The sequence below is a fragment of the Diaporthe citri genome (genome assembly GCF_014595645.1).
Source record: "Diaporthe citri strain NFHF-8-4 chromosome Unknown scaffold_1, whole genome shotgun sequence".
In the NCBI taxonomy this organism is placed as follows: domain Eukaryota; kingdom Fungi; phylum Ascomycota; class Sordariomycetes; order Diaporthales; family Diaporthaceae; genus Diaporthe; species Diaporthe citri.
The window spans coordinates 10058517-10082670 of NW_025064846.1; the positions used below are offsets into that span (position 1 = coordinate 10058517).

The window sequence follows — 24154 nt, forward strand, 5'->3', positions numbered from 1 at the left end:
AAGGTTTTCTTATTATATAATTAAATATTCCTCTTTTATAAATTAAATCCCTTATATATAAAATAAAATAAATAAAAGGGAATTAGTTTAAGGGGGGCTGTTGGAATATTCTAGATATTTAGGCTATTATTAATATAGGATATCCTTTTCCCCATATGTTTACCACTGTATGGAGGATAATAACTATAAATAGGGGCCTTCCCTCCCGTAGAATAGACGTTAGCTAGCCTAATAGACTAAGCATCCAACGCTATTATTTCAGACAGGTAACATGGTGGCTCCTTCTTGTTAGAGCAGGACCACGCAAGACAGAATTAAAATGCCTACCATTGAACTCCCAATCTCGGCCTTTGCAGTACTGCCCTGTATGTGATAAGTTGGGTCTCCTAGCGGAAAACTTTATTGGAAATGTCAGTGGCGTGTCTGTCGGGCATGTGCTTAGCCAGTCTTCCATTGATATACGAGGTATTGTAGTCACTATTGGGTCACTCCAAATGTCCCATTTATGTGAACAGCCTTGAATGCAGATCTGACACAGAATAACCCAACGGTACACAAAATAAAATGACGCCATAAGAGGCCACGAAGCCATTGAGTTATCAACCAGCCTGAACAACAGTGGCGGCATTCAAACTTTGGACCGGTCGGTCTTTCAAGGATGTTGACGGTGCCTGCTCAGCTCGTTGTAGTGAACGTATCTGAGGAAAGTGCCAACTCAATATATGATATCACCCGAGTTCCGCTTGGAGCGGGTTTGGAATCCACAACCGCAAATTTCCGAATGAGAAATACGCCTTCTCTTGTGCGCAAAGAATGCAATGGTAGTGCCTAGGCAGGTATCAAGAGGAAGAGGAAACCGCAATCATAACAAAGTCTCCAGGGAACGAATGATCAAAAAGCCTCCGCACCACTCTCCCCAGGTTCTGCTTTTCTCTCTTCTCTTCTCTTCCAAATCCACACACCATCAACAATTCTTTGCCATCTTCAGGATATTTGACTCTGAGCCGAATAGCCCACCGACACGCAGCACTTGCTCGTTGTCTGTCATCGGAACCCCAAGACGCCATCCGGAACACCGAGTACCTCGAGCAAGTCAAAAAGTGGCATAGAGAATGCGTCGAGTCCCACGAAGCTTGCCGCAGTACTCTATCGCAGCGCGATGAGTTCGACGCCGAGGACGTCCCTTTGCCTACTCGCTATATAGAGGTCGTGCCAGACCAGCAGGGCGGCACATGGAAAGAACGATGGATCTTGAAAGAAAAACACGGAGAGCGAGGGCGCTACATAGCCCTTAGTCATCGCTGGCGCAAGGAGACCGAGAGAGCAATTACAAGGGTAGCCAACATGCGGTACCGCGTGGGCGAGCCGTGTGGGCACGATCATGGTCCGGATGCTCTCGATGACGTGTGGAGGGACAATGCGCCTCTTTTCCGAGAGGCTGGTCAGTTGACGGCACTTCTAGGCGACCGGTATCTCTGGATTGACTCGATATGTATCATACAGGATTCCCCTGTGAAGAAGGACTGGGCGCACGAGGCCACGAAGATGGCGGACTACTACCAGTATGCCTGGCTTACGATCGCGGCAACAGCACTGTCGAAAGACGGCGGGCTCTTCAAAAGTATGGAGATGGAAGACCTCCCACGAGTAACACGGCTACCGTACATGGCGATAGACGGACGGCAGCAGGGCCACATGTACGTGCAGTGTGCGGGAGAAATGGCGCTAGCAACGGACTATAAGACATATATCAACCACAGTGAGCTTTTACAGCCAGGCTGGGTATTTCAAGAGTGGATGCTCAGCCGCCGGCTAGTAACTCTGTCCAACTGTGGGCTCTTTCTCACCTGTGCTGGAACACCCCAGCCACAATCCATAATGGGTGACCCGGTGATCAACGGTGGCAGATCGTTGAAAAATACTCGGGCCTGCAGCTCACCAAGCTTGAGGAGGATCGCCTCGCGGCCCTCGCTGGATTGGCGCGGGATTTCGGTCGTGCCATTGACGGGACAGAAGGCAAGGAATCGGAAAGAGCAGACCCGGAGCTCTCGTGCCGCTATATCTCGGGAATGTGGTTCGGCGATATCCGCGGACTGCTCTGGGAACAACGGCGGAAAGGACCTCGAACGAGAGTGAAAGGGTTTCCCACGTGGTCTTGGGCATCGATAGGGAGTCTACATGACTTTCAGGGAAACCCTGTGCCATGTGGAATGAGTGTGCGGTGGGAGCGACCGCGGGTCACCAATGGCATGATGCTGAAGTTGGATAAGGAGGCCAAAGCAGCTCGAAAAGAAAGGCGCACCCCTAAGGAACTGGAAATGTTCTTCAACATTTTATGCTGAGAGAGCTTTCAGTGCTTCCGTCTCGAACCAGAGAAGCTGGGTGCCAAGCTTTCATGCAATCCGCCTCTTGAACGAAGGCCCAGACTACTGCGATGACAGTCGCTTCAGTATCCTCGAGCTACGGGGACGGGTAGCGACAGTTAATATAGGCAAGCTCTTTGAGACCCAGGAGGAAAGGGACATTGTGGCGAGGTTGACGGATCGTCACACAGATACCGGGATGGATCTGTGGAGACAGGTCACCACTGAGGATAAACCAAACAGCATTGTGTTGCACGCACATCCCTAACCCTGGTTTACAACCACTTTCTAAAATGCTTAAATAGCCAGATTTCTTTTATTTCCTCCTTTTAAACTACTCTTAAGAAATAAACGCTTTTATAATTATACTTTTAAACCCCTTATAATACTTATAGTCTTTTATAATTATAAGCTTAATTTATATAAAATAATCTTTCCTTTTTATAAGCTATAAATAAGTTATGCAAAGCATATCTTAATTATATTTATTTTATATTATTTATTTCCTTTTATTTTTAAATATATATTTATATAATAATTATAAATACTTCTTTAAACCTTATTAATTAAGTAATTTATTTAAATACTTATTTCTTTCTTACTTAATTTATTATATTATAATCCCATTATTAAATTAAAAAGTATTAAAAATTTATAAACCTTAATATATTAAATATAGCCCTTATTAAGCAACTAAATATAATCTTAAAATTAAATTTTTAATCCATATAATATAAAAAAAAAGAAATATTTAAAAGGCTTTATATAATAAATATTAAAAGCATTTAAGTAATAATAAGCTTTTAAAAAATAAAATAGCATTTACTTTATTTTCTCCCTTATCCTTTAATAAATTAAAAAAGGAATATAATTAATATTTTTAATAATAAATTACTTTAACTCTTAATAAGATAATTAAATTTAATAAAAAATAAAAAATTTAAAAATAAATATAAAAAATAATATTTAGCTTAATTCTCTTTTTATATTTAATTAAAATAATAAATATAAAATAATTCTTTATTTAATAAATAATTTAAAATATTAAAAATAACTTTATACCCTTTAAGTTAAATATAATAAATACCCTTTAAACTTAATATTAGCAATACTTAAAAAAAGTAAAAAAACTAAGTATTAAATTATAATAATAATATTAAGACTTTATAAACTTATATTTATAAGCTTATATTTATAAATTATTTAAAATTAAGATATTTATTAATTTAAATAACTTCCTATAAATAATTATAATATAAATTACCCTTAATTAAGCAATTTTTAAATGCTAAAAACTTATTAAATAAAATATATTAAGAAAATTTATTTATTTCTTAAAAACCTTATTTAAAGAATTAATAGCATTTTTATATTATAATAAGCTTATATTAGCCTTTAAAAATATTATAATATTTATTATATTAAAATTAAAAATATTTTTTAAAATAAAAAGTAATTAAATAAAAAAGCAATTAAGAAATAAAAATATATTATTTTAATTATATTAATAAAATAAAATATATAAATGCCCTTGCTAAAGAATTAACTAATAAAAGAAATATACCTAGCCTTTTATTAATTATTACTGCCTTTATTTTATATTTTTAAAAAAATAAATCTTAAAGCTAAAAATACCTTTAAAAAAACTTAAATATAATAAGATTAAAATATAATTATAAGAAAACTATTATAAAAACTTAATTTAAAAGCTTACTTAAAAAAACCTTCTATTTAAAAATTAAATACAAAGCTTATTAAAAACATTAAAAACCCTTTTAGCATATTTTTAAAAACTATTAAAGAATAATATTTTAATTTCCTTCTTTTATTTCATTTTTCTTTATAAAGCAAATTTATGCTTTCTTAAACCTTAATTTTAAAAAATTAATTAATTAATAATACCCTTATTATATTTTTATTAACTCTTTATTAATTTATTTATGCTTTAATTAATTTGTTATAATTATTAATTATAATTAATTCCTTAAAAATATATATAACCTTAAATTTTATGCTATATTCTTTATCTTTAAGTATAATAATAAATAATTATAATGCTATTTATTTTATTAATTTTATTAATTATTTAATTTTAAGCACCTTTAAAAAAGCTATTAAAATAAATATTATTAAAGTAAAAACCTTATTTTTAAAAGTTTTAAGTTATAAAATAAAGCGCTTTAAAAATATATTATATAAAGTAAATAAAAAAAGAATTAAGAATTTAATTTTAAAAAATATAATAATTATAAATAAATTTTATATTAATATAATATTAAAAGCGCTCTTATAAAAATTAAGCATTTAATATTATAAAATTAATTTAACGCTATATTTTAAATTACTTAAATAAAGCATTATTCTTTTTAAACTTATTTAATAATATAATTTAATCTTTCTTAAATATATATTATTATAATTTCCTTATTTCCATCTTTTATTATAAATACTTATAAGCATTATAAATATATATAAGCTTGCAATTTTTTTAATAAACTTAATAAAACTTTTTAAGCCCTTTTAATATTTAAATAAAAATTAAAAGGACTTAATAACCCTTTAATATCTTTAATTTAAATACCTAAGGGCTAATATTCTTAAATTATTAATTTAATATACCTAAGGTATAAAATTTAAGGAAATTAAATAAATTAATTATAAAAATTACTTTAAAGTTTTTATTAAAAAAATAATTTAATATAAGTTATTAAAAGGTAAAAGCTTAAAACTCTTTTTTTAAATCTTATAAAACCTTTTTTATTATTTATAAATATTAAATAAGTTAAACTATAAGCTTATAATAATAAATAAGTTCTTAAAATTTATTTATATCTTTCCTTTTATATTAAAAATTTAAAAATAAATATTTAATACTCTTTAAGCTTATAAAAGCTAAATAAAATAGCAATATAATTTAAATATTTATAAAATTAAATAAAATACTAAGGCTATAATAATTAATTAATTTATAAATATTAAATATATTAAATAAGCAAAATAAAAAAGTATTAATTTAAAACTTACTCCCCTTTAAACCTTAAAAGCAAATAATGCTATAAAAAGAGCTAGCAAAGCAATAATTAAATATACTTTAATTATATTATTAAAGGCTAATTTACCTTTTAACCTTTAACTAAAGGTAATACAAGCTATAGCTTAATTATATAATATATTACTTACTTTAAGGAAAAAGAAATATACCTTAAATACTCTTTTATATATATAATTTTCCTATTATTTTTAATAATTTAAATTAATATAAATTTACCATTTTATAACTTATTTATTACCTTATTAAAATAATATTTATGCTTATAAATGCAAAATATATATGCTTAAAAAGAAATATAAAAATAATATAAAGAAACGCCTTATAAAAAGGGAATTAAAGGCTTATATTAAATATTTAATTAATTATATAATATTTAATATTTTTTAAATTTAAATTCCTTTGCTTAAATAAATAATCTTTATAAAAAATATATAGTTTAATAAAAATATATTTTATAAATTAATAATAAATAAAGTAAAAAACAGCCTTTTAACTCTTAAAGCAAAATCATTAAATATTAAAATTATTAATGCTAAGAAGATTTAAGATTATATTTATATTATACCCTTAATACCTTATATAAAAAATAATCTAATTAATTTAAATAATAAATTTAATATTCATTTTATATTAAGAAAGGATAAAATTAATACTTTTAATTAAAACTTAAGGGTAAGGACTTTTAAATTTAAAAGGTAAAGTTTGCTATGCATTGCCTTTTTAAAAAGCTTAAAAGATTAAAAATAAAGACTTTTAACCCTTAAGAAAACCTTAAATATATTAAAATAAGGCTTTTATAAAGAGAAATATACTTTTATTAATAAAGTAAGAGCTAATAAACTTAAACCTTTCTTTTAAAAATTATATATATTTAAAGTTATAAGAAATTAAAAATCCTCTTAATTAATATAAATAAAGAAAATATAAGAATAAATTTAAGAGTTTAAATTTATAAAAAGATTTTTTTAAATGCATAATTAAAATAAACACCCTTAAAAATCCTTTAATTAATTATTATATTTAATAAATATAATTATATTTTACCTTAATATTACCTTTTAAAATAACTTTATAATTATTTTCTTACTTAATTAACTTAAAAAATAAAAATAAAAAATACTTAAAAATTTATATTTTTTAACCTTAAATAATATAATAATAACTATTATTTAAGCCCTTAAAATTAAGTTTAAGCCTTACTTATAATAATAATATTATAAAAATCTCCTTTTAAAATTAATTATATAAAAAAAGGCTTAAAAAAGCCCTTTTTAAAATAAATAGCTTAAAATAATACATTAAAAAATATAAAGCCTTATTAAGCTTAATATTTAAAGAATTATTAAACGTTAAAAAGCAAAATTAATATCATTACCCTTAAAATAAATATATAAATATAAGCTTAATAAAGATAAAATAATTAAATCTTTTAAGGTATAAATTTATATTTAAGAAAACTTATAACCTTATTTTATTATAAAAAGCATATATATTATAACCTTAATTATAAAATCATTTTATATAATAATAATAATTATTATATACTTTAATTTAAAGATTTAATAATTTAATATTATAATTATATTTTTAAATATTAGCTGAAAAGGGTTAAATTAAATTTATTGCAAATTACTTAATAAATTTAAGAAATTAAAAAAATATAAAGTGCTTTTAAGGGCACTTTATAAACTTAAAGACTTTTTATTTCTTTAATATAAGGATTTTAATTATATATTGCAAAATTTAAGCTTAAAACCCTTATTAAAAAAGCTATACCTTTTTATTAACCTAACTTATAAAGTAGCAATTCTCTTTTATATAAATAATATTTTAATTATATATTTTAAGAATAAATATAAATTCTTTATAAGAATTAAAAATAAGATTAAATCTGCATATAAAATAAAGAATTAAAAAAAGGCTTAATAATTTTTAAGTATATAAATTCTTAAAGACTAAAAAAAGCGCATTATAACGCTTCTTTATAACTTATATATTAAAAAGATAATAAATAAATATAACTTATTAAAAAGTAAAAACTTTTTATTATTTACTTTAATGCTTAAAAAGGAGCTTAAATCTTTTTTTAAATAAGCCTTAAAATAAATAATTTAAAAGTTTTAAAAAAAAGTTAATTTTATCCTTTATATAATAATTATAATATACCTAAATATAACATTTCCTTACTTTATATTATTAAGATTTCTTATAAATTTAAGTTTAAATTACTTTAAAGCAATAAATTACGTAATTTAATATTTATACGCTATTTAATTCCTTAAATTATAATTTAAAGGGAATTAAAAAGCTTAAACGCTTTTAATAACTAAAAATGCTTTATTTATTAATAATAAAGAGGATTAAAGATTTTCTTAAAGGTATATAATAACCCTTTTTAAAGGCCCTATATATTAAAAAATATATAAATAAGCAATTATTTCTATTTTAATTATTAAGGTTAAATTATTAACTTTAAAGCTTATAATTAAAGAAATAATAACTTTAAAACGCTTATTTAAAGATATAACCTTAAATTTAAGTAAGCCTTAAATTATTTATTATAATAATTAAATAATAATATGCTTAATTATTAATAAATATAAATAATTAAAAATAAAGCTTAAGTATATAAATATTTAATAAATATAATTAAAATAAGAATTTAAAAAGAATACCTTTAATATTATATACTTTAAAATTAAAAAAATGCTTATAAATAAACTTATTAAAATTTTATTATATGCTTAATTTAAATATTTTAAAGCTTTTTTAAATTTTTAAAATATAAAGAAAGTAATAAAAAGGGATTAATTTATTTATTAATTATTTTTATTATTAAGTTTTTATTAAAAATCTTAAAAACTATACTTTTTAAAAGTTATAATGCAACCCTTATATAAAAACTATTTTATAATTAAAAACTATCTTTTAATTTTTATAATAATATATTAATTAATTTAAAATCTTTTTTTAATTATTATAATAACTTCTTAATTTTTTTAAAAAACTTTCTTAATCTTTAATTAAATTCCTAATTATAATTTTAAATTAAAATTTAATAATATTTATTCCTTAATATTATCCTTAAAATTAAAATACTTAATTATAATAATAATATAATTTTTATATTTTTTTATAATTTTTATATTATTAATAACTTAATTTTAAAGCTTTTAAGCTTTTATATTAATTTTATTATACTACTTTAAAATAATTATAATTTAAGCTTTAAAATACTTTATTATATTTTTATGCTTACTTTTTATAGCTTTTATAAGCTATTATTATAAAGTAAAAATCTTTTAAGTATTAAAAGGAATTATAGGAATATAATTAATATAAATAAAACTAAACTCTTTATACTTATATATATTTAAGGCCTTCTTTTAAATATATTAAGACTTCTTAAATACTAAGAAATTGCTAAATTAAGTATAATAAAGATAAAGTATAAATAATAAAAAAGTTATTAAAAGTAGCTTATAAAAATCGCCTTAAATATAATAATAATAATAATTATCTTTATTATTATAATTTATGCAAAAACTATTATTATAATTATATATAAAACTCTTAATATAAAGAAAATAAGAAATGCAATGCTTATTAATTTTCTTAAGCTTTTTTATATTTTTCTTTTTTTTATGCTTTATTTTAACTTTTTTTTTAAAAGAAAGTTTTATTTTAAGCTTTAAGCTATTTATATATACTTAAAGATTCTTTAAAATTATTTTAAAAATTAATATGCATTTTAAAATTAGTTTTTAAATTAATTAAGAAACTTATTTTAAGCATATTATTTAATAATATTTTAATAAAAGCATTAAAGCTTTTACTATCCTTATTAATAAGCTTTTTATTAATTTAAATATACTTATATTTCTTTTTTTAAATCTTAAAGATATAAAGAAGTAAAATAATTTAAGGCTTAAAAGCTTATTTTTTATTACTTTTAGTTATTTTTTAATATAATTAAAAAAATACTTAAAATTAATAAAAATAAATATTTTTAAATATAAATTTAATTAAAAAGTTTAAAAAAAAGGTTTAATTATTAATTATAAGCTATGCTATAAGGTTATAAGTAATTAAAGTTTAAGTAATAAAGTATATATATTATAAGAAAGGTTAAATAATTAATTACTTAATAAATTATAGCTAATATTTTTAAGTATAAATTAATTATTTAAAAAAGTAAGGCAATTAATAAAATAAAAACTATCTTTTAATTAAGGGGTGTATTATATATACATCCCTAACCTTAATTTATAACTACTTTTTAAAATGCTTAAGTAATTAAATTTCTTTTATTTCCTCCTTTTAAACTACTCTTAGGAGATAAATGCTTTTACAATCATGCTTTCAAACCCCTCACGACACTTATAGCCTTCCACACATTGTGGGGTGGGCTTCGCTAGAGCATCCCGACTTCCAGACCGATGCGCAGGTCGACCAATCACCTTCACTTTTCTGTGCCCTCTTCGTCTTGGACAACAAGAATCTCGATTACGGACTCGGGTTTGGAAACTTAACGACTGGCCACATTGCTTTCAATGTACTATTCTTGAGGGAGCTGCTTGTGGAAGGCTTGGCAAATTGCTAGGAGCGAGTTGGAACTGGCCGGCTCTTTGGCACTGAGGTAAATGCTCTGTATCAGTCTAAAGAGATGGGACAGGTATTTTTACTGTAATTTTATAGCATAGGCAGGTTTAACTCAGGGGACTATACTAATAGTCTGTCATATATGTTATGAATCGGCCCTAGAAAGCTGAAGTCTGCTACCTATCTCGCCTTCCTCCCAGACCAAGACCACACTTAATACTCCACACCACTTGTACGCCGTTTTTGACATTCTTATCCATGTTCCAACTCTCGGAAAGGACACTCATTTCGTTGATGAAACGCAAATAGAGTACACTTGCTCCGGATGCCCATCCAATTCTCTCCAGCCAAGTCGGAAAATACAGTCTTCCAGCCGTCCATATTCCTTCCTAGTCTCCTTTGAAGCAGTCACGTCGGTGTTTTCCGGTGGCAAAAGTTCAATGATGTCACTATCCGCAAGAAGTGCTGCGACATTTGCGATTGTAGTTGGCTTTCTCGGGATCATCTGGCAACCCCCAGCTGAGCGGATGAGATACCAGTTGGCTAGGCAGCACATCAAAGCTGGGATGAGCAATCCCTGGAGAAAGCGAGTTGATAGGCTCCCTTGAACGACCCTGTGCCGGCTCGACGGGATAGAGCCTGTGACGTTGTAGGAGGAAGTTCTGTTGGTTCCCGGCACAATCTCGTATCCATAGCTGCGTAGAACTGTATCGTTGTGATAAAAGTTGAGCCCTCGAATGGCAGCTGTCATCTGAGCGACCAGGACGCAGTGATGGAATTGAACCGCTTCCGCGACCGCCGAGGCTTGAGACCCGTTGCTAATCATATCAAATGGCACCGCATATCGCGATGTCGTGAGCAAGGTGAAGAATTTATCAAAAACCCTGTCTGTCATGTTGGTAGACAGGCCTGGCAAGCTTGGATAGAAGTCAAATCCGAGTGGAGAGCCCCATTGAATGACCACAGCGCTTGTGGAGGATTCATTCGCAATAGGAGGAAATTTCGGGTTGATGGCCAGATCGGAGCCAAATAGAGGGACCGAAACGTCCACAATTTCCATGCTTTCGTTGCACCCAAGTGCTGATACCGACATGACCTTTGGAGATGAGCCATTCTCAACCCCTGGTATCCAGTGACCCCACGCCCAGAGTCGCTCGCTACAACCCCTAGCGTACCTATCCGACGCCGAGCCGACACCGAAGTATGCATGAGAGGGAAGTGGCGACGGGACCGGGCCGTACCTGTAGACTCTCAAGTTCCACGACTTCGTTGTTCCATTCTCGATGCATTGCTCGGGCTCGATCACCACAACCGGCCCAGCTTGCGGCGCCGACGCAAAGTCTATTCGGATTTGAGAGGAATCGTACAAGCGACAGTTCGCAAAAGAAGGGCGCACGGCTGGGAGAGTGACTGAAAACTCCACATTGGAAGAGTCAGGATGCCTTCTGAGAAAGCCTTGATCAACCGTCATGTTCGGTATGATCAGGTGCTCGTATGTGAAAGGCGGGTACGTCAGGTTGCAATTAAGGATCAGCGCAGCTGTCACGAGCGAATAATCCGGGTAGAAGGTATTGCTACTCGCTCCCGATACCCCATACCATACGAAGTCGGCTACATGCAGCTGAGTTGAGATTTTGGTGGCAACGTAGACTCCAGAGAAGAGGCCAGCTGAGAAGATGGTCAAGAAGGATGTAAGCGTGACTGCCAGAGTCGACGCCATAGCTTCGAAACTCCTGCTCCTGAGCTCTTCGTAGAAAAGCAGAAGTGGATGCTTGTTGATCAAGTCTAACCCGACTGATGATTCGAAACTGGATCCTTGGACCAGATGGAGGCTTGGCGCAAGAGCACGCGTGTCGAAATCCACTGAAGAGCAATACATGCTGATGAGGGTAAATATGACAGTAGGCAGTGTAGTCCATAGATAGCTGATGTACTGATTTTCAGATGGCACGTCTGCTAAGCCGTCATTTCGATTCGAGATTCTGAGCGTGACTTCGAGGGCTATGGTGATTCCGACCAGAACCAGCGCTACAATCACGCGAGCCGTGAGAGAGAGACTGGCCGGTTGGAAGACAGAATGCTCTGGCTCTCGCATCTCAAGCACATCATTGGATGCAAGACGCTCCTTAGCGCATATCCCAACACTTCCTTTCTTATTAGCTGGGCAGATTCTGTAGAGCCAGCCGTCAAGAAAGTCTCGCAAAGTAGGATATCCTGTAGACCCCATTCGTTGAAATTTTTCAAGGAGCAAGGGACTCGATGACAAACAAGTTGCAACTCCAATAATGGAATGCGGGTTTTTGGGTAGAATAAAGTCAGTTGACACGTCAAAAATCAAGATGATTCCGACCATTATGACGCAAAATGCAAGGATTCCGGTCATTGAGTTGGCCACAATCTTTTTCACTGGTAACATTTCAGTGTGAAGCTCATAATCTGGTACAGATTAGGTTTGGTGCACATAGCGCTTTACTTACCCAAGAATCGGTTCACTACCTCTACTGCTGTTCCTTCAGAGAGAGTTGAAACTGGTTGCATAAGGGAGGTGTGAGCCAGGAGGGCGGTGTATTGCTGGAAGTAGTTTGAGAAGAAGCTCTTTGCACCTTCTGGGTCCTCAAAGACGGTTGAGAGTGCCGGAGGATTGCCAGAGGCGTTCGCAAGCAAGTATGCGAAGTAGCCGTGTTGGTCGAACTGGACCGTCTCGTTCGAAATGTTCACCGTGGTGATTCCGAGTGGATACATCGGGACTGTATTGTACTGTGACTGCATGATGTCCCAGGGATGCACATTGCTCAGTGCATGCGAATTAGCTGTTGTCGATGGTGATACAAGTCTGTCCGAACCTCGGGCAGAGAAGTCCAGTCGTTGTATTTGGTAAGTGGGCTTGCATATGAACGAATTTGAGCTTAATATCGTGACGTTGGAATGTCCTCCTGGACGCGCCATGACTGTGACAATGATGGCAAGTCTTTGGTCGTCAATGTCGCTCGAGCCACCACATCCCCCTGTTTGTAGAGTAAAAAAATGGTGGCCATCTTTTCCCTGAGCCCAAACTTCGAATGAGCTCACATTGAAGCTACACGAGGGGGACTGGATCGGAAAGTAATTGGAGTAGCTGTCGTTCAGCAACGTGCTGCTGGGTGGCAAAGCAGCGGGCTCGCACTCTAGATTCGCAAGAAACCCATCCAGTGTGGTAGAAATAGTTGAAGGCGTGTCCAGAAAACCCGATTCAATGAGTTGATACGCATATTTCTCAGAAGTTCCCGGAGATAAAGAGGTACCAGATCTCATCATGGAGGAAAAGCTTGCATATGCAAGAGACCCGTGAGCCCTCAGCCCCAATGGACTATTGACAAATTCACTTTTGAGGGTAAGAGGCACATTAGTGCGGACTATTTCTGTGGGGGATAGTGAAAAAAGAGATGTTGATATAACAAGTAGAGCCTTGATGAGGAGAGAGTTGAAGGTGACAGCTGCGACAGTGTGATCCTTATTCCTGATGGCTGATGTGATTGAGAATAGCTGAAATTGCGACAAGTAGTCCAGAATGAGAGATTGCCGAGCTGTTGTAAAGCCTTGAGACATCTTGATCCAAGGCGCTGCAGTCTTCGTCTGGCATTCAAGACGGGTCCAAAATGAAGCAAGCAGTGTCAAGAGAGCTGTTGGACCATATGTCCACAGAGCATGGTGTAGGCCATTGTCCACCCCAGATAGACCATTGTTCCGGTTAGACGATAAAAGCAGAATCTGAATGCCTGCAGCGAGTGTTGAAAATGTTAACAAGAATGCTGCCAGAGCTCTTTTGTTCAGATAGATTGGCTGCCAATGGGACGAAGTTTTGGTGGTGAACTCTTGAGATGTATCCTCAATCCATTGGCTCGATTTGCGGAGGCAGCTCAGATCTTGTTCTGTGCGTACACGTGACTTGGGCGTCAACATCGATAGGTTTGAGTGCCGTCTTGTAGAAAGAGTCATCTCGAGCATTAACTTCGTGATCAAAGGCCAAGAGTCGTTAAACAGGTCTGGGTGGCGAGTCCAATATTCGGTTACAAGTTACAAGGAGGGGGGAATGGCAATGGGACAAAAAGAGAGAAGTAGAATGGGCAACAGAGCAGCTGGCGGGATTATAAAGCTACATACCTAGCCAGGTGGGCAATACGAGGCTCAGGTGGTCTACCACAGAGAAGTGCTGAAACTCATCTTCTGTCCGAGTGGTGACCACACCTGGGCACGCGGCCGTGCAACGCAGTGACTGTGAGAGAAGAGGCGTTGGGGTCGCTGTTCCACGAAGCAATGCCGCTGCATGTGGTGAGCTGTCTTGCTCAAATTAAGATTTGCATTTCATGTAGGCATGGCTGATTTTCCACCACACCCAAGCCGTCATGATGCCTTCAGTGGGGGCAGTTACACATAGGCTATGCGGCTATGCCTGCAAGGTGACAAGCGAGGTGTATTTCGATACATGCAGGATCGCAATTGTCTAACCGATTCCGAAAAGACGTACCAAGCAGACAGGCGAAGCAGTCAGCTCTTAGCAGTGTCATTCATTAAAATACAAGACCCCAAAGCGTACAGCGTATCAAATATAGAACTTGGCGCCCGCGCGCCCGCCCCCACCTCAAGTCACATCTGAAGTCGATCAAATGCAGTTGTGATGGCGTGGGTATCATCAAGGGCAGAATTTTGCCGCGAACTTTTTGGCGTTTTGAAATTCGTCTGGTTATTCTCAACGTCAGGAGACCGATCTACACACCTAGGTACCTAAGCGGTTGGTCAAAGTCTTGTGGGGTCTCGATTCTGATGATGTTCAGTTGGAATGACAAAGGGGCCATGAGTGAGCAATACGAGGACCCTGCATGATTCAAGCGAGCGACTTGGGCATGAAACTGAGCTTTTGAGACCTTGATAATTAGTGGTTGCACAGAATCAATCATAGTCGACGGTTGTCCACCCACCTGGACAATCCCCTGCCGCCTGCCTTGCTTGTGTTCCGAGTAGTCTGATACAGGTAGCCACACTATCACTCACCCAGCTCCCGCTCTGTCCAATCGATCGACTGTGTGCACTCCTCACAGGATTTTGCCCTGCGTCTACATCGCAAAACCAGCTTCTGAGCGCTACTGCCACGCACAACGTCTTGGGTGACCAAGCCACCCACCCAGACGTCAAGGCCTACTCGCAGTCCCAGCCTCATTCCAGCTACTCTTCGAGCCTGTGCTGCGTCACGTTCTCGTGTTTGATGGTCTGGTATCAAAACAATGTGCCGAAATCTACCTAGGGCGGTCATGTCTCAAATACGGGCAGTAGAAATTTAGTACTTTGTATATAGTGGGTTGAAATAGAGACTGGCTATAGGGCTTGTATTAACTTTTTTTGCCCCTGCAGAGGTGTAGGTGCTCAATCGGCATTGCTGCAGACCTTGCATTGTTCCCTGTGAATAAGAGTGCAACATCGCCGGCCCTCACCAAGCCTGCACTGTGAGCCACCAATTTTCGGTACATCCTCAGGGCCTGCAAAGACCATTGCTTGCCTTCTGGACTACCACGATTGCATGCTTTGATCCAAGCGCACATGCGTAGAGACCAATCGAAGCGAAGCGTCTTGAGCTTCGGAGCGGAGCGGACAAGATGAATCCCATCTTGCTGGCTATTTCTATTTCACCGCTCTGTGCTAGCCACCGCGATCAGCTTGTTTTGTCGAGAGCAGATTGAAGTCCGCAATTCTGAACCTAGACTGCTGCGTCAGCGCAGAGCGAATGAAACGTGTATTGTACCTGGACATTTGTCAGAACCCTCAGAACCTGGCACAGGGTCGAAGTGGCGACTAGCCGCTGTTCTCCATCTTTAGCTGCTGTACTGTACAAGCCTAGGTAGGTAAGGCTCATTCTTGAGCAATCAGGCAGCCACAGGACCGACTGAACACTGCCATATCTAGATGCATTTCTCAAGCTCTGATCCGTTCCCTGTGACTCATACAATGGTATTTCAGTCTGCACCACATCATTGCAAAACCTCCATCTCTTGGACAATTCAAGTTCTGTTGCAAGATCACCCCACTATTGCCCTTTACCACGTCTATCCCGTCATGGCACCATTCAAAATCGCCGTGGAAGGTTGTGTAAGTCGTGCCTCGTTCCAGCGAATTCGCCTGCCTCGCAACTGACAACAAAGTGTCACGGCTCGCTGGATTATATCTACACAGCATTGGAGTCCAAGTGCCAATCGCGAGGATGGACAATCAAAGACATCGACTTCTTGATCATCTGTGGAGACTTCCAGGTATTAAGAATACTGAGAATACTGAACATGCTTCCTTCTGCGGCCTGTCTGACAGCCTTGCAGGCAGTCCGTAACGAACGAGACCTGAACTGCATGTCTGTGCCACGCAAATATCGCCAGCTGGGAGACTTTCATCTCTATTACAGCGGCAAGAAGCAGGCGCCAGTGCTGACGCTCGTCATCGGGGGCAACCATGAGGCCTCGAACTACTTTTCCGAGCTGCACTATGGCGGTTGGCTGGCGCCAAATATCTACTATCTGGGGGCTGCTAATGTGCTCCGCTACGGCCCCCTACGCATCGCCGGGCTCTCAGGGATCTTCCACCGTGGGGACTACAACAAACCACACCACGAATGCCTCCCATATGACAGGGACGAAGTTCGCTCTGTTTATCATGTCCGGCATTGCGACATCTCCAAGCTGCTGAATGTGCGCTCGGCCGTCGACATTGGCCTCAGCCATGACTGGCCCCGGAGAGTCGAGTTTCACGGTGACTGCGAGAGGCTCTTTGCCGAGCGGCCCCATTTCCTGAAAAGCGCCAAGACCGATAATCTTGGGAGTGAGCCTGCTGAGCAAGTCCTAAATCATCTACGGCCTCGGTTCTGGTTCTCTGGCCATATGCACGTCAATTTTCGTGCTACAGTAGAGCACAGCGACGAGGCGAAGGTTGACTTCTTCCAGAACTTGACCGTACCCAGAGAACTGCAGAAACAGCTACCAAGGCCTGTTAGGGCTTGGAAGAAACCTCGCAATCGACCACCCGGTATCACGAACACGACCACCCACTTCCTTGCGCTCGACAAGCCAAGTCCTGACGGCGAGTTTCTCGAACTGCTCGAGATCGATTCTTGTTGGGACGTGAACGACCCTTCGGTCGCGCCATACCTGCCGAAGACACCGGGCACCAAATTCTCCCTGCATTACGACGAGGAATGGCTATCGATCCTGCGTGCAACAGACGGAGCCGCAGAGACGAGCACGACGTCCCTTGGTGGGCAAATGGGCCCGACGGACGCCACGCTACAAGACACAGCAGATGAAGCCCAAGTCTATGTCCATGCCAACGTCACTGCAAAGGGTCTTCTAAGAATTCCAGACAATTTCCAGGCGCACGCTCCTGCATACGAGGGGCCAGACACAGTCCACGGTGAAGAGCAGCCTTGCGAGTATCCAAGCCCTCAGGCTGAGGCTCTGTGTGAGCTACTTGGAATTGCCACAAGCAGAGCGGACGAGCCGGCCTCTAGTGACGAATTCGTGGTCTTTGAAGCATAGCCTTGGAACACATGCCTGGCGCTCCCCCTGATTTCTGGTCTGTTCAGGCACCGTGCTGCTTGTCGCAGTCATTGTCTCGCCGTCCGCACATTGGAATGGAGGCCTCGAGTTCTTGGAGCGGTTGGAAACACAACTGATCACGGCGAATATCAGATCACAAAGGGAGGACAACTTGTCTGACTGTCAGCAGAGGCCTTGTGCGAATGAGCGCAGAATCTATACAAATTGCCAACACTCAGAAATAGTGCCTAGGCCAGGAGATAAGGTCAAGTGAAGCGTGGACAGTGTTTCCGAGGTTAGAAGGCCGAAAGGGAAAACTGGGAATCAAGGCATGACTAAATTGATGTTTGTTCACGGAAAGCGTGACTGGAGGCGTGATTTCGCATCACTGGGAAATTTGGTACGGGAACGTTCATGAGAGAAACTGTGAAGTCGGGTCCAGTAACAGCCATGGATCCTCTCAACATCAATAGGGGCAAGAATAATTCAAATGAAAGCCACCGTCCCATGTAACTACCTCATGTGTTCATATTTTAGCAAGTCTCGGGTGCAAATGCGGACCAAACCGTAGCATATTCTCAGAAGGAAGAGGGCTATAAAGCGATTTGACCCGAAGCATCCCTTGACTTCACCCGCAAAGCTGTCATGACCTCAGCCAACTCACATACATACTGGCTCTCAATTGGTTACACAGCATTGTTAATGCTAGCCGTTCACGTGTAGACACAACCGTCTTCCCCGCGTGTGAGACATGACCTCGGCCGTGTCTACAGAGATGGTTAGGTCAGGCAGACTCATGCATAGAATGTGAAACACAAGATCGGTATCAGCAGGCTGCCTCTAATTGCATTGCATTCTGACTGCATAGGTGGTTCAGATGTCACTCCAATCATAACACTCCCGTGGTCCTTTGGTCTTTGCAGGTGGCTGCGCCGATTCCGCAAGCCTCATTATCCCAGTGGAGTGGGGTCGCTTTCTTAATTACACCTCTGATGCTGTCAGGCTGTCAGACTTTTTTTCCCTGAACATCTGGAAAGTCTGTGGAAACCCGTATTGCTCGTCACTACCTAGATATTGTCATAAGCATCGGTTCCATCTGACGTTTACCTGCGTTCTTTCAGCATGGAGCGAGTATCAAAGCAGCTCATCTTGTCAACACAAAGCGGTCGATTAAAGCCGGACGTTCGGCTTGGAGTCGCAGTCTCGGAGTTCGCCGAAACCTTAGACGAGGATCGAAAGAGAGAATTCCAAAAGATGCAAACGGCCGGAACACAACTGTCTGGACGAGACGCCATACGCGTGACGGAAGAGTTAAACCGAGACAGCGAATGGAGGCATTCTGCCTGTCGACCGTATGGTACCAAGTGTGGGAAATTCTTGGACCGCCTTCAGACACTCGCGAATATAGGGGATGTCATGATTGGAGGCTCTCAGAATGTAATCGCCACGAGTATTTGGTGTGCTGTTAGGCTGGCGTTGCAGGTTCGCAAACACTCAAGATCGCACCGCCTACGTTTCGCATGTAGCTGACTTTCAGACCGCTACCAACTATCGCGGCTACTTCGAGAAGCTCTCCAGTCTGTTCATGAAGCTCGGGACTTCGTGGGACCTCCATAACGACTTCGCCCAAATTTTCCCTCAGTCTCGGGCTCTTCAGACCTTTCTGTGCGAGTACCTAATAGTCCTCATGCGACTGTGCCGAAAGACCGTTGCTTTCAGCAACAAATCTTTCGCGGGCCAAGTCTGGTCATCACTTGGCGCATCCTTTGACTCCGAGTTCAAACCGCTGCAGGAAGAGATGGATAAGTGGGGCTTGTTGATTCAACACAAGACTCAGCAACTCGCAACGGCGTGCGTGGTTGATACCGAGATGTTCAGACGAAGAGACTACAAACAGCGCATACTACGTCTCCTGTCGCCGAACCAATCCCAACACATTACTGCTTGGAGACGGCACAGGAAGAAGGGAGACTGCAAGTGGATATACGAGACAGCGGCCTACAAATCTTGGATAGCGGAGGACGAGTCTTCAACTTTGTGTATCAGCGGCAAACTTGGCAGCGGCAAGACAGTCATGATGGCAAACATTGTGGCTCAGATCAGCATGCACCAGACATGCGCCTTCTTCTTTTGCACATTCAAGGATCAAGAGAGCTTGAAGGCTAGAGCTGTACTGGGAAGCATAGCATTCCACCAGCTGGATAGCATACCAGGCGACGACTCGACTTGGGACGACCTCTCAAGACAAGGGGACACTTCGTCGCGACTGCTAACAAGTGCGGGAATCATCGACCTCTTGATGGACGTCCCTCCAGAGAACGCAAAATATGTGTTAGTTTTCGACGGGCTCGAGGACTGTCCTAGCGACGAGATCACCGAGGTCATTTATGGCCTTCGCCGCTTAATGGCATGTCGGATAATCCTTCTTTGTTACTCAGCGCGCTCAGGATCGATGTTCCAACGGCTTACAGTCCAACAGTTGGCCCCAAAGTTTTCTGTGAGCCTTGATGATGAAATGCATGATGGAGAGATCAAGGCCTACATTACCGAGGAGATAGCCCGACGGAAACAGACAAGCCAGCCGGGACTGTTCAGCGACGAACTTGTAGAACTGGTCAAGCAACAATTACTGGCTGGTGCGCAAGGAATGTGAGAAGAAGCATGCATTCAATTATCAACTTTCCGATACATGTACTGACTTGTAGTCTTCTAGGTATTTGTGGGTGTCCCTGCAGCTGGACTCGATCTTCCCCAGTCAGTCAAGAACAGTCGTCACTTACGAACAAATTCTAAACTTGATCAACAATCTTCCAAAGGACTTACCCGAAACTTTCGAGAGGGCTTTAGAAGAGATAATTGATGACCGGTACGGAGACTCAATCATGAAACTTGTTATGGCTGCTCCGTCGCCGCTTTCTCTCGACGAGCTGAGGGTTGCCCTTGCTGTGGTCCCTGGAGATCCGGTCTGGTACCCATCCAAAGTGCCAACAAATGCCTCTCAGCTTATCTCACTCTGCGGCGGTAATCTGTTAGAACTGGACGAAGAAGATGAGAAAGTTCGGTTCATACATTACAGCGTAGTGAGCCATTTGTTACAGCCTACCAAGAACCCTCGCACTATGCTGTACCACTTCACCTTGCAAGAAGCCATGGCTCAGTCCGGCGCGATCTGTGTCACGTTCCTGAATATGCCACTTTTCGAATCAGCTGTTACCACGACGAGGAAGATCGATGGGGAGAGATTGGCTGAGGAGGTGATAGGGACCGCGACTCACGCGCACCCCCTTCTTGGTCATCTCGCGCACCTGTTCAAGAAGACGGATCGTCGCCATTCTAGGTCAACAGATTTCGACATTGGACGCTTGCTAGCAGAGATACAAGCTGCCAGGATGTTGAGTTTTGACCCACACTGCTTCCAAAAGTACGCTGTGTCGAACTGGCTCACACACTGCGGAGCTTTTCAGAAGAAAACCCCGTTGTGCGTGCAGATCTGGCACCTTTGGATGAGGCTGCTGCGTGGCAACATACAGGTGGCGAAGCCCCCTTTTCAGAGCCCCGTGGAAGATTCTTGGCCAGCACTGTCTTGGGCGCTGAAGCATCATTGCGAAGTCTTAGTTTGCGCAATCATCGAAGAGCCAACTACAGAGCCAACTGACGGTGAGAGAATATCTCAAGGAATTATCGAGCTGGCATCGCCACCCCTTGCCAGTCGGTGGGATCGCTCCACCCTGGGCCTTATTCTGGTACACCTATTCCAGCTCGCTACCAATATCCTGACTGCTAGTCCCAAATTTGAGGGTGATCACAGTATCGTGGACCAAACCAATGCGTCCGGGTCGAAAGTGCCTTGGAAGTTACTATACCAATCATTACAGCGACTTTTGGACTTGGGAGCCGACCACACGATGCCCCATTCTAGGAACGGAAACAACGTTCTCCAGATGCTACTTGCAACACTTGGCTGCATCTCCGAGACAACGTTCGACGGGCGCCAGTTGTCTAATCTCCTGACGCGGATATTGATTCGCGACAATACGCCGCCTTTGCTTCGGTCTGCTTGGGTACCATATGCGCTTCGAAGAATTCTTGAAAATGACAATACTCAGATCTTCTTGAGACTCCTGTCACACAGCCCTGAACTACATTTAGGACCCGAGGAGGATTCCCTTATCGGTGTTGCCGTCTTCAAAGGCAATCTCGAAGCAGTCAGAGTGTTGGTCGAAGCTTGCCCCTTAATTGGTTCAGGCCCTGGCTACGCGTCGTACATAAATGGCCAACCAGCTATACAGCTTGCACTTGAGAGACAGGACAAAAAGATAGTAACACTTCTCGCCCGCCGCGGCGGTCTAAGGGACTCCTACGGTAAAAACAAATTTTCAGTGCCTCTCCTACAAATAGCACTGGAACGGCTGAGCACGGAGTGGGTCGAACTATTGCTTCAGCTAGGGGCTGACCCAAACCTTGGCTATCAGGCGCCTGTTGGAGAACGGCTTCAACATACGGAGTTTCGCTATCATCTTCAAGTTGCCGCTGAGAGAAATCAAACACTGAAGTTCTTAACTCTCGTTCGCGGTGGGGCAGATCCTTTCCTCCCTGACTTTCCCACCATCAGCAACACTATTCTTCACCACGAAAACCGAGTTCTCATGGCCAGACTGGAGGAAATAGACTTTTTTGAGCCGATTAAACGCCTGACACTCTTGGGTGTCAAGTCTCGGGATGGACTGCCTCCTCCAAGCGCGCTCCTTGCAGCATGCAAGATGCTTGCCCTGGAGGTGAATGAAGACCAGACTCTAAGAAACTTTGGTGTGGTCCAGTCACATGTTTCTGGCAAGCAGGTAGATGGGCAAGAATTGAAACTTATTCTTCTGGATCTGGCCAAGACAACTGAAGCTGATCGGCTCAAACTTCGATGTCAAGAGGGGAACACGGCACTGCACTATCTCACAGGTGGCATGGACAGGTTTCATCGCGAGGCACTTGCTGTTGCATCTCACCTTCTGGATCGGAGATTGACACGCCCTGATATGGTCCAGCGGAACTGGTGTGGTCAAACGCCATTGCACCGTGCTATTGAAAATGGGGCCAGGAACGATTGGCGTCTACCGTACATCGATAGCGCTTCGTTCCTTTTGTCCCACCCTCGAACAAAGAACTTATTAAAGGAAAGGGTCTTCAACGAAAATGATGGAAGTATTCTGGGATATGCTATCTCGAAAAGCGCACCAATTGATCAAGTGATCAGAGTGCTTCTCGACGCGAGATTCAATCCGAACGGGACCCTGCGAGGAGCCACGCCCCTGGAGATCGCAGTGAAAATGCCGTCGTTCCACTACGCATCCGCTGTAACAGCTCTTCTTTTAGCGTATGGCGCTGATCCATCAGTGAGTTGCTCAAATGGAGGTTTGCTGTTGGATGTTGTGACCACAGAAAGGCGAGATTGGCTGCAAGGTTTGCTTCAGGAGCATCGTCCGGGTCAAGCAAACATGACCCAGCCCTATCCCTCCATTTCGACGGCCTCCGAAGCGTGTGAATGGATAGTGGAAGGAAGGTACGAGTTGGAGGATACAAATACTTCAACAGTAATGGATGATGCAGCAGAAAGATTGAGGACAAGCACGCCTGATATTCTGACATGCACGCCTGATCACCAGACCCGAACACGCGGTTCATCCCCAAAGTTCAGCCCAGAATGTTAAGATTCCACCACGAGAGCTATATAGGACGGGTGGTGCGGACACGCCACTCGGGGCAACTCAGCAGAGCATACGAGCCTCAACTATGTCAATACTATCGGTCAATGATCAATATCGAAATGCAAACGTTCCGAGAACATGAGTGGTCACGTCTTATCAAAAAAAACAAAAAAAAACGCAAGGAAGTGACGTTGAATCTGTATCAACAAAGGCATGGTAGACGCGGTGCTCGACAGATGCGCGGCGTGCATACGGCGCTTAAATGGATCTCTTCTGCGATGGTCATTGCTGAAGCAGTTCGCCGTCTTGATTATCCCTTGATCGTAGTATGTAACCCGACTATTGGGATACCAACACTAGCAGTACTAACAACTGAGTATCTTTCATACACAAAAGCGTCTAATAGCTGTTCCACCAATCATACGATCATCATACTTGGAATCTATATGAATAGGGTTGTATTCCCTGACGGGATGCCATAGCGGCTCTGCGTAACAGAATACCTATTCTGCTGCACAGTTATTCATTTTACGAGTGCAGCATGTACGCTCACCTCGTCGGGCCATTCGATTTATCGTGTCCGCTACCGACAGCCCAATGCAACCTGTACCCACATCCTGCTGAGGGACGGCGTGCTTACGGACTTATTCCCGTGAGCTATGCTGCATATGGCATGATTTTCATGTTTGCTGCATGATGCTACCGTACGATGGGGTTCTGTCAACATATAGTCTCACTGCTTTGAAATTACTCTACAAATTCCATATCCTGTAACCTTGTTCGAATTCTGGGGTCTGACTTTGCGAATTGCCTTTTGTACAGGCCATATCTGGTTCCCTACGCGAGGAAGAGGCTGCCCGTATAACCGCTTAGCAAAACAGCACTCCCCGC

At 39.3% G+C, this 24154-nt stretch overlaps 4 protein-coding genes across 4 annotated transcripts; 3 read left to right on the forward strand and 1 right to left on the reverse strand.

Moving 5' to 3' along the window:
* Positions 1-1344: 1344 nt before the first annotated feature.
* INS49_002622 (uncharacterized protein) lies at positions 1345-2136 on the forward strand (the record flags this gene model as incomplete). Its single annotated transcript, XM_043163429.1, has 1 exon — positions 1345-2136. One exon carries the CDS (start codon positions 1345-1347, stop codon positions 2134-2136), a length of 792 nt encoding a protein of 263 aa, XP_043031935.1.
* Positions 2137-10300: 8164 nt separating this feature from the next.
* Positions 10301-12786, reverse strand: INS49_002623 (uncharacterized protein; the record flags this gene model as incomplete). The annotated part of the gene is made up of 2 exons (XM_043163430.1): positions 10301-12045; positions 12495-12786. 2 exons carry the CDS (start codon positions 12784-12786, stop codon positions 10301-10303), a joined length of 2037 nt encoding a protein of 678 aa, XP_043031936.1.
* A 3315-nt stretch (positions 12787-16101) lies between these two features.
* INS49_002624 (uncharacterized protein) lies at positions 16102-17567 on the forward strand (the record flags this gene model as incomplete). The annotated part of the gene is made up of 3 exons (XM_043163431.1): positions 16102-16134; positions 16188-16295; positions 16359-17567. 3 exons carry the CDS (start codon positions 16102-16104, stop codon positions 17565-17567), a joined length of 1350 nt encoding a protein of 449 aa, XP_043031937.1.
* Positions 17568-18689: 1122 nt separating this feature from the next.
* INS49_002625 (uncharacterized protein) lies at positions 18690-22118 on the forward strand (the record flags this gene model as incomplete). Its single annotated transcript, XM_043163432.1, has 4 exons — positions 18690-19049; positions 19105-20216; positions 20281-21987; positions 22040-22118. The coding sequence occupies 4 exons, from the start codon at positions 18690-18692 to the stop codon at positions 22116-22118; spliced, it is 3258 nt and encodes a 1085-aa protein (XP_043031938.1).
* Positions 22119-24154: the final 2036 nt, after the last annotated feature.